Source organism: Mugil cephalus, chromosome 9 (genome assembly GCF_022458985.1).
Source record: "Mugil cephalus isolate CIBA_MC_2020 chromosome 9, CIBA_Mcephalus_1.1, whole genome shotgun sequence".
In the NCBI taxonomy this organism is placed as follows: Eukaryota; Metazoa; Chordata; class Actinopteri; order Mugiliformes; family Mugilidae; genus Mugil; species Mugil cephalus.
The window spans coordinates 14,055,058-14,070,110 of NC_061778.1; the positions used below are offsets into that span (position 1 = coordinate 14,055,058).

The 15,053-nt window shown below is 42.3% G+C and overlaps 1 protein-coding gene across 3 annotated transcripts in view; it reads left to right on the plus strand.

Moving 5' to 3' along the window:
* Nucleotides 1-15,053, plus strand: part of septin4b (septin 4b) — a 37,493-nt gene continuing 22,440 nt past the window's right edge. The window contains exons 1-2 of one of the 3 annotated variants that reach the window (XM_047593463.1): nucleotides 1-253; nucleotides 3,658-3,665. In XM_047593463.1, the coding sequence (XP_047449419.1) occupies nucleotides 202-253; nucleotides 3,658-3,665 (60 nt within the window). In that variant the 5' untranslated portion in view covers nucleotides 1-201. The remainder of the gene's footprint in view (nucleotides 254-3,657; nucleotides 3,666-15,053) is intronic. The other 2 variants (XM_047593464.1, XM_047593465.1) reach the window with 2 other exon arrangements.

Consider the following 15,053-nt stretch of genomic DNA (forward strand, 5'->3'; position numbering starts at 1 on the left):
ACTCGTCACTTTGAACCAAGCTGCTGCTGCTGCTGCAGGGATACAAACACACACATTCACTGGAGTAGACGGGTTTGTCCGCGCACAGCACACACACGCACACACACACCGGCACTCCACAGCGTTGACATTTAGAGAAGACATTAAGGAAATACCGAAGAAGAAGAAGCAGAAGAAGGTCGTCGCTGCTTAAAGTTTCAGATGGAAAATTCGTCCAGCAACAACCGGTTTCGGTCCGCAATGTTCAACCACGGTGAGTATCTTTTTATGTAACACATGTAGGATGTTTTATATCACTCAAGTGATGCTCGTCTCCGAATTAAACCATGCCCTGCCTTTACATTGCGTTATTTGGTCCGTTAAAACACACACGACCGTCACTGTCCAGACACCGAGCTAATTGGGCTATGAGTCAAAGTTGATGAGAGTGCAGATCATATTAATGTGGGTGCAGAGAAATAGTTTCTGTCTGACGGGACAGAGCGTACTCTTAAACGGAACTCCCTGGAGAGCCTGGCAGCTCGAGCCCCACACGGGACACGGGCAAACAGCACACTGTAATTCTGCAGCTATGCGAGAGTGGTACCAAGGTCTCACCACACTGAACTATTCCTGAACATTGAGCCGGATTGTGCCGATAAACAGAGGGCTGCAGCCGGATGCACAGAGACTCGCCCCATCAAACTGTTTGCTTATTTTCTCCGCAGTAGTCGTAAAACAAGACGTTCTGGCTCAGTATGATGTGTGAAGAAGCTTTGCACTCGAGTCAGCCTTTACGTCTTTCTTTCGAGAGTTTCTGCAAGTCAAAATATAAGCTCCTGTCGTATTTTCTGCAGGATATAGTCTATTTTTTAAAGATAACATAATAAAATATATTCAGATTTTTGTTTAATTTTATTGACTACATTTTACTACTGGCTGCAGGTACAACTATATATTTCACTGTGCATTATATTATGTATAACTGTGCATGCGATGAATAAAACTTTCCTCATACAATATTATACTGTATGTCTGCAGTTAACTGATACTGACTGTGTTGCTCATGCCTTATGCTGCTGCAACCAAAGTGTGTGAGCGTGAATGCTTGAAACATCTTTTAAATGTATCCATTTCTATGATCAGTTGCTCCTCTTCACTGGTTCACCAGCGCTGCAATCATAAATATATATATATGACCAATGAATAGATCTAAATATAACACTGCATTACTGCATTAATATGAAGTGGTCCTTATCTCTCAACAAAATGGACAATGCTACTCTTTTGAATGTCCTTTTTGCTATGAACATTGATGTTCACCAGTGCTGCAATCATAAATATATATATGACTAATAAATAGATCTAAATATAACACTGCATTACTGCATTAATATGAAGTGTTCCTTTCACAAAAAGAAACAAATCTATTTTAAGTCCTTGTTGCAGGAAAATGACTCTAAATGGCCAAAGATTCACCTTTCGCACCTCTGTTAAATAATTTTTTTCTTTGTGGGGTCGCTTCAGATTTTACATCATGGTGATAAGTTCAAATGTTAGTTTTTCCGTGTTACTACTTATGATAGTTTCAGCTCTCTGGGAAATCGTTTGAACTAATGACACGTAAGAGTCGGAGAATCGAAAACCTTCCAAAAAAAATAAGGCCTTTGTAAAAAATTAATATTTTAGTTTCGCTGTACTTTTACTCCAGCATTAATCAATAATGATGTAATTATTGAACATTTGCAGATGCTCACCTCTAGCTACGGCGTAGGATCTCTAAAGTGTTGTGGGAGTATAAAGCGAGCTTTAAGTGTGACTGTAAACAGCAGCTAGTGTGACAGTGCGTGGTGGGGATGGGTGGCACAGTCAGCAGAGGCTGACATTCCTCAGGGGAAGCCTCGTGGAGAGATGCTGCCATCCTCTCCGCTGTCTGTGGCTGCGCTGACAGCGTCGCTGGTGGAGGACCTCGGCACGTTGGTCAAGAGCGTAACCACAGGAAAAATTCACAAGTCAAGCAAATAAAGCAAGTAGCTATTATAGTATACGGTAGGACGGCAGTTTAACATCAGTTACTTCTCCTGCGTCTCTGTAATGAGATGTTCTCGGTCCTAAATCTGCAGACACTTTTGGAGAGCTGAGATTGTCTGTGTTTAATTTATAATTTATCTGTTCGTGTGTTTACTCTGTCAACACTCAAAGGAGTCTTATTTGCATGACGTCCTGCCACAGTAACTTGGGGCATCTGGAGTGGTGCATGCTGATGCCCATTTCATTTCAGAGGCCACCACCAGTAATAGGCAGCTCATACATTATATATTGTCCATATGTAGGAGTCACCAAACTACTGCATGTGGTTGTAAATGTTGGCAGAAGCTATAATGATATTTCATTCCCCTGGTCGCAGTCTCAGCACAGTCTGCTTTGTTTGCTTTGTTAGCTTACAGGCAATGATGTTCCTGGGTTTTAAGTAGTCAATCAATATTTGTATTACAGCCAGTAAGGTTCCCAGGAAAGGAAAGGCAGCTTGGAGTAAAGAAATTTGTTTTGCTTCTGAAAGAATGAGTAAATGGCAAACATCATGAATAATTTGGGACGTTGCCTTACTGGGGAGGCCAAATGTTTGAAAAGGGCCAGACTCTGAGATAGTGCCAGTTTCATTAATGTGTGTTTCCAGAACTTTTACCAGTGGGAGGTTTATCTGTGGACATGGTTATTTTCATGATGCACAGACCAAGTGACTGTTGCCATTATTTTCAGTGAAAATCTGAAAAGCTCCTGCACCAGTTTATACAGGGAACACAAGCTCCTCTTTGAAGCATGCATAATTAGATACTTTCCTCACTGGTGCTTTATCACAGCTGTATGTGCAAACACAGGGATGATGTCAAACTTTCAACACATCCTAATTAAAAGTGTGCTAATTATTTACTGTGTGCGGCGGCAAACGTTCTTTTCTAAAAATGTACGATGGAAATGTGGGAACACCGAAGTGAGTGTAGTCGAAACAACTCTGTTAGGTAGAGAAATGTGCAGAAATTTAGTCTTTCAATGTTTTAGAACTAATTTTTCAGCCAAGTCACTCGTCACCCATCACTTTGTAGCTGGCAGCTGGTTGGTAGTGCACGTTTCAGCCTGTGGTGACCAAGGTATTGCTCTTGTATATGTCCCACCCCAATGTCAGTGTACAAAATATTGCTTGTGTATGGACAGAGTTAGCAATTTTTGTTGTCTCCGCTCTTAGCCAGCAATGATGCTGCTCCATCAGGGTTCACCAAACCCTCCCAGAACCTCTGTCACTGTGGTGGTTGGAACGAAAGTCGTGGATGGTGTTTCCTTTTGAGAAACACTCAAACACCTTTGAAGAATGTGAAATTCCTGCTTAGAACATCAAGTATCCCTTTCAATAATTTCAGTATTTGATAAATGATTCAGATCAATATAAACGCCTCCACCATAAAGTATGTGTTATGAAGTAATCCTGATTCTTACCTAATACCAGCATCAATCTGTTGTTACTAGTATGTTTTTATATAGTAACATGTAATGATGTGTCTTTATATCACTTAAACATGTTGACAGAAATGTGTTTCTGTTCCTCCCCCATGTGTCTGACCTCTGTCGGATTTGGATTTCCACATCTTTTCTCGTGCCGATCGTTCATCCTCCTCTGACCAGATGATGAGGTAAGAAGAGTTTTCCTCAATCCTCCAAGATGAAGATGAAGTAGGTCAGTGGTGCAGGGAGATTTAACCTTGATTATCTCACCCGGTTGAGGACAGTATGGTTTGTTGGTGTCAGTGCATTTTATCCCTGTTGATCTGTGCTGTTAAGCTTCGTTTTTGTGTTAGTTTTAAAGGAATTCAATGTGTTGCTTATTTAGACTTTTTCGTTCACAAAGCCTTCAAACTAAGCCTGTGATTTTTTGCTGTGAATACTCTGAGCTGGTGTGACGTATCTTCGCTTAAGTGGCTTCAGGGTTTTTCTTGACACCACAGAAATAGCTCAGTAGGTGTGTTCACAAAGCCCAGATTTTCTTGTTCCTTGTCTAACCGAGTGACAACTAAGAATCCTCTGTGTGCGTCGCCTTTGTTTATGTTCCTGCTACTTTTGTGTGGGTTTCACTCGTCACATCTGAGTGGTTGCAGTTGCTCTTCTGAACTGAACCGTGATTTGAGTGATGGCGGTCATCTGTTATCACCTTTCCAGTAACAAGCAGTGTCACCTTAGTGTCGAAACTCATCCCCTCCTCCTCCTCTTTACTCTCCTTCTCTATGTCGCTGTGTACATCCGAAAGCGTCGTGCAGCTGTGTTTGGCTCGGCTAAGTGGTGATGAAAGGGGGGCGTGTTTGTTTTCAACCCCAAACAGTTCACAGACGGGTGGAGAGGAGTACGGGTGTGACAAACCCTGGTTCCTTCCTCAGCAACATTCCTGGCCTATGTGACAAACCTGCTGTGTATGTTGACAGCGAGAGCACGTTATGAGCAAACTTTCATCATTTGTCAATGACCCAGACGCTGCTGCTGCTGCTGACTCCCGGCTGGGATACAACATTTGCTCGTTACTCTCCTGATGGTGTGGATGGTGTTTTGCTGTGTAGCTGATTAAATAAGCAGATATCCAAGTCTGCATAATTTTGGTTCCTGCGCTTCAAACCACACCCATTGTGTAATTGTCAATAAACACAATGTTTTCTGAAAGCATCATCGGGTTGAGACTGACATAACTAAAGTGCCCTTCCCCTGCACCCACACCCCGTGGCAGTAAACCACGCAGGACTCTGGGGTGTGGTGAGGCTAGAGGGTGGCTGCGGCTTTCCTTTCGTTCGCCTAAAAATGCCACATAGTCGTACACACACGCAGACGCTCTGACGTCACCTCTTCGCGGACAGTGCCAGCCGTGGAGAGCGTGGAGAAGAGGACGCTTGTCTCTCCTGAGAGAACCCTCTCCACAAACACACACATTTACCACGCTGCATTCCTCTGTGGCTTTTGCTCAACTAGCCATTACCTTCGTTTGCCTTCTGTTGCCGCTTGCCTCCGAAGCCAAAGTGGAGGCAGTCTATACTTGGACTTTATTAGCCATTAGCTGGCTAGCTAGTGCCGCGGATGCTATTTTCCCCCTCTCCTCTGCTTCCTCCTGTAGCTGCGTCTGTTTTCCTCATTTGCCGTCACTGCCAGTGTGTGCACGCTCACTGCATTCTCATCGCATTCTCATCGCAAACCGGAATGGCAGAGTCTGCAGATATGCAGCACCACACCCACTCATGCATTGCTTGACATGCTGTACATATTGTTAGGAACAATGACAGGTAATTGACTCATAGGAATGTCCAATGATGGGTGTGAATCATCAGTTCTGATGATCTTTAGTTAGCAACCCTGATATTTAATTCCAAGTGTCTTCACATTATCTTGTACAGCTGAACCATTACTGTATCAAATGTTGTATTCTTTCTTGTGCAGAAATTCTATCATCCCTGACATTATCTCAATGAACCTGCACGCCAGCAAAACTGCCTGTCTACTCTATCAGCCTTTTATTGATACATGTTGACGCATCAGTCATCAGTGAAACCTGAGCCAACGTACTCTTTATCTCCACACTAAGTAAAGTGCGTGGGCTTCATTTCAAAGCATGTAGTGAGATTGGCACGATAGTGATGCGGACAGTATTTGGGGCGGTGGGTTTAGCTTTGACAGGCAGCCCCCTGGGCTTTTATCAATTTGATGTGAGGGCAAACAATCGGGTTAGGGAGCAGGCACGCAACACTTCAGTGAATTCAAGGCCACTGCAAGACAACATTAAAGAGATGGTGAAGGATTATGGAGGGATTTGTTGTCAACAGAGGATGCAATCATGGGTTTAATGTTCTTTGGTAAAGCGAGTTCTGCAGGAAAAGAATCATCTGCGCCACTGTACCATGAACTATGTAAGTTCATGTAACACCTTCATAAGGTTGTGCAATATCTGTGGTGCTTCATTACAAAGGGAAAACTGCAGTTACAAGTTTAGATTTTAACCTCATTAATTATATAGAGAAGCACAAAAATGGAGTATAATTAATTTGAGGCATGGTGTGAATAAAATGATTCAAGCATGTTTTTTTTGTTTCATATTTATCTTTATTTGTATAACACATGGCAAATAGACAAGAAACGCTAAATAAAAGAGCAGAGGAATGACATGTAATAAGGATCCATTCTCTGCTGAGAGCACTTTAAGCCTTCATGTCATTTGGCCATTGGGTCACTACATGCTAGCTCGTTGTGGACTGAGGTTTAATGGGACTCTTGTGCTTTGCAAACACCAACATCATCATCATCATCTGTTGGTGAGTTGGTAAGTGACTAAAAAATGCCATTCTTCTGGCTTATTAAACTGAAATTCCCAACAAACTCCCCTGTGGGACCTCTGTTTGAAACGGCTCCATGAATTGCCCTGTTTGGTCCGCGGCTAACATCCTAACTTCCTATGCTCATGGCTTCCTTCCTGTCCCTGTTGGGCCGGATCATCAGACCGTGAAGCTAACTGGACAATGTCTCCATCTCTGCAGATGTCCCACGTCAGCCTGAGCTCGCCTTCCGACCTCCACTCTGCAGAAGATTTGGTCAGACGGTGACCTTAAACATATTTCTAAAGCCTTGCAGAAGTGGCCCCTGCCAATCCCCCCACATGCTATAAATAATCCCAGCCCAGTTCCCATGGTCCCCACCGAGGTCCCAGTACTCAGCTAGCAATGCATAATATGCTGCACTAGAGAGAACAACTTTTTCTGGTGTCTCATTGATGACGAACTTTCAGGGAAAATTTTAGGGAGGACTTCAAGCAATGGAAGACATTGTCAAAGTCTCCAAAAAGGCCGTGATGATTTAAGAGAACAAAAGGTTTTGGTATAAAAATATTTTGTGCTGTTCTCCAGCTGATCTTTGTTTGTACGACTTTATTTAATAGTTTATCTAAGAATTGTCTCGACAAAATATGTCATCCACATGTGTACGTAGCTGTGGAGCTGACTGCATGGTTTGTGACCACACTTAAATTTACATCTCTAGTGTGGCTGTCACTCTTTTTTTCTTGGCATACCAAGATTCCATGTTCACATTGCTCAATTATAGCGTTTGCAGCATCCATTGCTAACCTCTAACTCCTGTGGGACAGCTCTCACATTCTTACAGTTATTTAATCTGCGGTTTGGAGGGCAGTCATCTGGAATCAGCCCGTTGAAAATATACTCGGCTATTAGCAAGTGTGAGCTTGTTGGACCATCGTCACAACTACTGTGGAGCTTAACAAATGCAAGAAAAACTCTATAAAGCATCAGTAATAAATACCATAATATTAAATTAAATAGCATGTGGCCCAGAAACGTCACTATATATCTACGGATTTTAATGAATCCACCAGTAGCAGTGGCTACGAAGGCAGTTCATGCTCTAGACATGCTACGTGTCTTCACCGCTGTCAGTTCAATGAGAGCTCCTAATAACACATTAGAAATGAGGGACAGCTCAGGAAACGTAGCAGCCAGACTGCTGTTTGTTAGGCCTGGGCGTAGAGTTGAGATGCCTTGATCTAATCTTTGTTCTTGTGGGACCAAAGTCAGTGAGTTTACTTTACACAGTAAGTGATACAGCGACGCAGGAGACAGATAACGATTGGGACAGTCTTTAAACGCTGGTGTCACAGAGCCAGTAGGAGTCTATTCAACATCTTACCCAACATATCTGAACCCGTGCGCACACACGTTGTTTGCAAACACTGCCCTGAGCCTTAAACTTTTCACATCTGATAGGTGCTGAAATCTGTGTGTGAACATTCCTGCATAGACAATTGAGCACTAATGCATAGAGATGAGGCCAGCATGGTGCTCAGCTGCAGCACCCTCCGCTCCCCTAAAGAAAACACTTCCAGATGCTCCCACCATGCTGCAGGACAGTGAGAGGAAATTCCAGACAAGCCAAAAGGAAGAGCAGGAGGAGATGGTGGAGATCTTCCAGAGGACAGAGGATGTAGTAAAGGATGTTTAATGTCCCTAGTGAACATCAAGTATAACATGTAGATTCATGTAGTCTGTCAGTGTATACTTTTGAAGGTAATTAGGCCCTCTATCTTAAACATCTGGGTTGAAGATAAAGAATATGAAAAGGAATGGATAGGTGAATATAATATGACGAAGAGGGGAGATCTAGATATGTGAGTAATACAGCAGCACCAAGTATGCGAGACTTCTATAAAAACAACTCTGATGACTAAAGTCGGAGAAGCTTACCAAGATAATACCAGCGATCTTATCGGGGTTCAAAACCAGACGTTAAGAAACCAGTTTGATCCGCTGTGTTCTTACGTTTGCACCATCAGCATCGGCAGACAAAACAGCACGCAGATGCAGGTATCAGATTTAAGCGCTTGGGTGTAAGAGGAGCGTGGAATGTGTTCACATGCTGTGACATGATGATGGATGGAAGGGAGCTGAGCGGGTGTGAGACACCGCGGCACAGCTCAGGAAACGCTGCTGCCACTGAGATTTCAGGAAGTGGTTTAGTGAAAGGGATAGAGATCGGTGTCAGTAGATCTGTCAGACTAGTTGTGGTTTGAAGTACTTCACAGGTTCCTGGAGCTTATTGACCCCAACTGAAGCTGATAGACAGACGCCACACAAACAAACTCACCCAGTGTAAGTAAACTGTGTGAAACCTCATTGTGGTTAGGGCAGGAAGAGACCAGGTGAAATGTAACTGATCAGTGTTTGAACCAGGCCCTTTTGTGAATGTGCATGTGTGAGTCTTCATCCATATTACTCCATATTACTAGGCAGCCCGTTTGAAACCAGACACTGGAGCCATATCCACACTACTGGCACGCTACCATTTAGTAAATATTTACAACTGCTGCAGTGGTTTTATGGGAATAGTTTGTGGAGTTCCTGAAGTCAGGATTCGCTGTTATTTTCTGCTCTGGAAAAAAAAAAAAGTGTATATTTGGTATCCAGCAGGTTTGAGCTGCTGATGATCATCGTTAAGTGAATTTAGCTTTGTGTACAGACATTAGCAGCACATTACATTCAACTCATGAACAATGACCGTTTCTCTTTGTCGGGATACGAAGGCATGTGTCAGGTTATTGATGACTTTTTGATTTGTTGTTTGGTTGTATTTGCTCTCGGTACTTTTAGGGGCCTGATTGTATTTATTTCATTGTGTTGAATCATTTATCTGTATTTTGCTGTGTACATGTAAAGGATGTGAAATATGAAGTCTATTAGAAAGAGTCACATTGTGAAGGCGGCATTTTGGGATTTTGAGTCTGAAGTGGGAATTGGGATCATTCGAACTGGGCGTAGTGCACAACATGTGGTTCTCATTGAAGGATCAAAGAGGAGACACGTGGCTCCTGCCTCCCTCCATCTCTTGATCCTGCTCCCCCCTTCCCCCCCCTTCACCTCTGTCCCCTTTTATGTGCTCCCTTCTTTCTAAACTCATTTCTTTGTCCTCCGGTGTACGAAGGAGCCCTGACATCTATCTAAGAAGGAACTCACTCCTTCATGCTTCAAGCTTTGTCTCTCGTCTCCACATAGACATACTCACATATTATATATACACCAGGATCCCTCCTCATGCCACCTCACTCCATGTGTCTCCACCCTCAGTGCCAACAAGTTTCTGAACCTCATAGGAACGACTAGAAATAGACATACATTAAGATTTTTATTTTATCAATAATGATCTTAACCTGTAGTTGCATACCTAAATTACAGCTATACTTAACGTGTCTATTAAAGATGCTGCAAATTATATTGTCTAAATTAAAGGTTCACACAATGAGTCTACACAGAAACTTCTTGAGATGTAACCGACACTGTTAAATGCAGAGTGTTCAAAAACCACTGATTGTCAGTGTAGCCCAACAGGAAGCAATATACTCATTACCGTAGCTCTGTGTGAGGTACTTTTAATTTCAGGTGTCTGTCTTATCATGTGTGCGTCTGTGTAGGCCTGTGTGTGTGTGTGTGATCTTCAGAAGTTAGGAGGATACCCATTACCGACTGCTTTATGGAGCTGGCCTTAGTGTTTAAGCCCTACAAGCACCTAATGACTTCCTTATTTTCACCTTTAAAAACCCTCTCCCAGTCTCCTTTTAGACTCCTGGTCACTGAAAAGAAACTAGAAAAACATCCGGTAGTTTTAGTGGATTAACGGGTTGCCGTGGGCAACTCGTTATGGGGTGATATACACAGGCAGGGCTTATTCAGACCTTTCTCTGAGAGTCTCCAGTATTTGTTTTATAGTTTTTTTGAATGAGATTTTGACAAAGACACAGGAGGCAGGTTTTTACTGCTTGTGGGCCACTGTTCTCTTAACTTTTCATTATATGCCCGTACAAAAGGACGTGGTCACGCTCATCCCTGAGGACATTTATAAATACTATTTAACAGAAACTGTCTCTAAAAGCTTAAATAATAAAAGTTGTTTTAGTTTTGAAGTAACTTTTATCTACGAATACACGTGTTTTTGAAGGCAACATCTTTAAAGTCTTTAAGTCGTCTAAGTATCTTTTCAAAATATAAACTCCATCAAGGTCAAGATCATGTGTAACTGTGTAGGTGAACTCTATTTTTGACTCAAGACAATCTCCTAAACTTGTTGCTGCTGGCATGTACACCTGTCCAGACTTGACTTTGTCCAGTTGTCACTAAATCACTGACCGTGTCTTACTTACTTCTTACTTAGAGAGTTTAAATGACCTGTTAATTAGTGGAGAGTAACCAGAGAGGATGATGTATTATTGCTGTGATCTCCATCTCAGTGTAACACAGTATTCATTAATTTATCAGCCACAGGAAAACAAACTCTCAATAATCCATAAATGTTTACTGTGAACAATGTCTCCTCATTTTGTGCAGGTGGTTTTGGGTAAATTTAGGGTGTTTTGCCAGTGAACTCAAACATATTTATTCTCAACAGAGAACTAAGTCGACCTAGAACTGTCTGTTTCTCTGAGATGCCAAGAGAGAAAACGGAAACCAGACCCACCTGTCGCTGGCAGAGAAAACAGGCTGAGGTGGAAGTAATATTTCCACTACTTGGGGTCACTTCTCTATATTAACAATTACCCTTAAGAATCTTAAGACTTAATATTATTCTTTTAACCCACAAGGCATATCTTTTGTTTGTGAACGCTCTTGATTGTTGTTTTTAAATGTAAAGAGTTGGTGCCTCCCACCAACCAATAAATAACCTCCCTCTATGTGTTTGCCCTTCCACGCCACCTGTTAACCACAGTGCTCCAGACGACCTCTTGTGCTGCCTGTCGACGATATGATATATGATACGATGTTTGCGAGGAATGCAACGTAATTTAGGAGCTCTCTAAAGGAACGCGTTCATCCTTTGAAGGTGCACTGGGTCAAATTACATAACACTCACTGTGAGCGTATGAAAATTGACGTGTGACCTTGTGACCGTTGAGAGTCGAGGTGACTTCTCGTGTAAGTAGTTAAAATGGGCGTGAGGGGTTAGGGTTAGGGGCGTCAAAGGGTTTTGGTATGTTGGACCAAGACGTTCTGTCTGACCACATCGTAAATCTAAAGTGTTAATAGATCCAAATGGACAGTAGAGGACATAGTTTAAAAACCGAATAACAGCCCCTCCTGAGAGATGTTGTGGTTGCGTTTTGATGTTTGTATTTAAAAAAATAAATAAAAAAAGACAGTGATTCATGACGTGAAAAACGATTATTGGATTTTGAAAGTGACAAAGACACCCCTCATCTCCTGGGTTGGACATTTCTAAATGGGACAGGGTTTTGACGCTATCCAGCCGTTGGATGTGTACCTTTGACAAGTCATAAATCCCTCATAAGTAATGTAGTTTTCTTGTCTTCTTGCTTCTGAGACAATACAGAGAAACACTGTAGGTGGACAGTAAGATGTAGCCCTGAGGCCATGTTTATCTAAAATGACAGTTGTGGCCTTTTCCACTCAGCCACTTTGGTTGTGACATTGTTTTCACTGGAGAAACCATAGCACGAGTTGCAGAGAAAAAAATAGCACCTTGGCACTGCATACCATCTCAAGACAATATGCACCAGCCTCCGGTGCCTTTAAGAAAGCAAACACATCAGTAGGAATTCCTGGGTGACACGAATACGCTTGAACAGTAAATTTCTGTCATCGAAAAGGCAGCCCGATGGAAGTCGTGTCTTAAAGCACATCTCCTACGGCCTGTCGGGGGTTGTTAATCTTTTGTGGGGTTTAGGCAAGTTTTTGACTGATTTACGTCTCGCTCTTGTTAGCGCCGGAGTCTGCAGTGCACCAGTAGTCTCTGAATACCTTTCACCTTTCAGACTCTGTGGAGACAAAAGCCCGGCTTCCTCACTCCAAACAAGCGGCCTCTTCATGGCATAGCAGTGTCTCTCTCGCATCGCTGCTCAGTTTCTCTTGGAGTCACGCCAAGAGGGGTGCCCCATCTCTGCAGCGTTATCATCACCGTGCGATATTGAGGCTGTGTGCATTGCGATGTTACTAACTAAGACTGATCTGCTTAAACAGAAATGTGTCTCAGTTGCTCATTTCTTCAAACGTGCAAGACGGATGCTGAAATTCGAGGTCTTATATAGTTTTAGCTGCACCCTGCCCCTTTTTTTCTTGTGAATCCTAAAGAATGACTGATTAGAATTAGTTGAGAACATATAGTTGAGTGTTTTTCTTTCTAATCAACAGCAGGGTTTGTCGAGCAAGTTCAGGCTGCTGACTTAGGAGTCTTGTGCTCGCTGGTGTCTGGTCTATTAATAGAGCTAGCCTGAGAATTCAGACTAAGGTCAGCAATCAGATTCCTGCTCCCAACTAGTGGAAGGGAACAAGAGTGAAAAGTCCCTTTCTGAATTTATGCATTTTTTACATTTCTCTTTACGTACATAAACTTTCAGTCTTTTCACACTGTAAGGTAGTGGTGTCCTCTGCTGAAGACTCCCCTCTGTAAAGTGCAAAACTGTCTAACTGATGCCCACTTTAGATCACTGCTTTTTTCTTTAAGCTCTTTATGTAATTCTCTTAGTGGAAAGTACCCATGGGATGTGTCCTCCACATCTCAACAACTGCGTGATGTGTTTTTAATTCATGAGATGAAACATTTTTATCCACTGGAAAAGTGCTTTGCTGCAGCTCTGCTGTGGAGGCTTCAGAATGAGGACACGTTGGAAAAAAATCTCTCAGTGGTGGCCTGTGCCACTGTGAACAATTTATACGTGCGCACTCTTTCCGCACTCTTCATTGTTTTAAGAAAAGAATTAAACACCAAATTCTCTCGACATTCTAAATAAGTTTACTCGTGAGATGGTTTCATTCATTTGTCCGAGTGCTTGTGGGGGTCTCTTTACAGATGTTACAGATGTGTATTACTGGATTATTATATTAGCACAACACAGCTGCTGGCTAGACAAAGGCACCTCTGTTAGCAATCTGTCCACTCACACAGATAGATAAATAGACACACAAGCGTCGGTTAACATAAACAGTCGCACACATCTGCAGTTTTCCAGCTTCACCGGCACAAACCCAACTTTCACACAGACTTTAAACAAACACCAACACAGGACCCGTTCTTCCACAGTCGCAGATGGCCTGTATGAACCCACCCAGATTACTGTCACTGACACACTGACATCCAGTCAGCACATCACAGATCATATACCAACACAAATCCCACACAGATGAAGGGTTGAATCAGTTTTATGATAACCATTTTTGATGGTTATCAGTGTGTTTATTTTCTTTAGCAACAGTTAACTGTTCATGTGTGAATATCTGCATCTTTATTCACTTTGTCGCGATATAAATCTGCTATTTTTGGTCCGTGAAGATTATTCTCTGAACATCTGGTGAACTGTCTGCAGTGAGTGCTTCTGAAACAGATTCAGTAACAGAACACTATGTTGCAGAAAGCCAGTTAACCCTTTAACATTTGGCTGGGTCACATGTGGGACAGTAGTAGCTTTTTTTAAACACTTGTAACCAAATGCTGCGTGTATTATGTCATTTTCTTCTGATTTCATTGATAAAAGTCATTATAGGATTCAACCAACACAGTTTTTCAAAACAAACAAAAAAATCAGGCGAACCCAACAACTTCTTATTTTTTTTTAACTGTGACTTTTGTGATATAAACTTCAGAGTCTTGGCTTTCAAAAGAGAACAAGACCATGCATGAGCTCTGAAATGTTCATGAACAGCATTCGATTTACTTTGGGTATGTCCTAAATAGGCATTTTTTGTGCAAAAAGGCTGGAATGATAAGCGGTTAACTCATATTTTTTATGGTTCTTAGAGACATATCTTACTTATTCTAAATGAGGTGACTGAAATGCAGACTGCATTTCATGGGTGAGCTGATCATTTTTGTCCTTTTGGGGTCATGCCTGCAAGGGTAGAGTGAAATGAGCCAACGGAAAAAAATGCGGATAGTTATGAGATGTTATTTGATTCTGGGCATGTAATCTGTGGATCTGTGCCTCGCGGTCGACGTTGCTTAAAGCGTGTTCTCTCCCACTCTTGCTATCTTTCCGTCAGCGTTGTTAATCCCTTCAAAATTGCCCTTCACCCACATCCTTCGCTACACATCACTGTCATATTGTGCCATAGTGGCTCGGTCGCTGCCGTTCCCAGCAGCACTGAAGCTCCGGGGCTCTTACACAGTGGAGTTCATTCCTCCGTCCAACTTGCCTCACAGGACTCAGGGTTTCTGAGTGCCACTCCCTCAAAGAGGCTTCTTACACTCGTAGATGACAAGGGAAACAACGTCTGCATTATTTAGCCTTGTGCCTCTGCCACTTGAAAAGTTATTTATACAGAAGAAAATTCTTTTCAAACTCCGAAGCAATGCCAGGTTTGTGTGTTTTATCCTTGCTGGCAAATAAAAACAACCAATGATTAAAAGAACCCGTTTACCTTGAACTGAGGACATTTGCAAAAAAAATCATCCAAGTAGTAGTATTCATAATTTATTTGTAGTCTGCATATGTTTTGCATGTACTCTTCTCCTCTGTTGTCCTTGCTTACACAGGTATTTTCAACCTT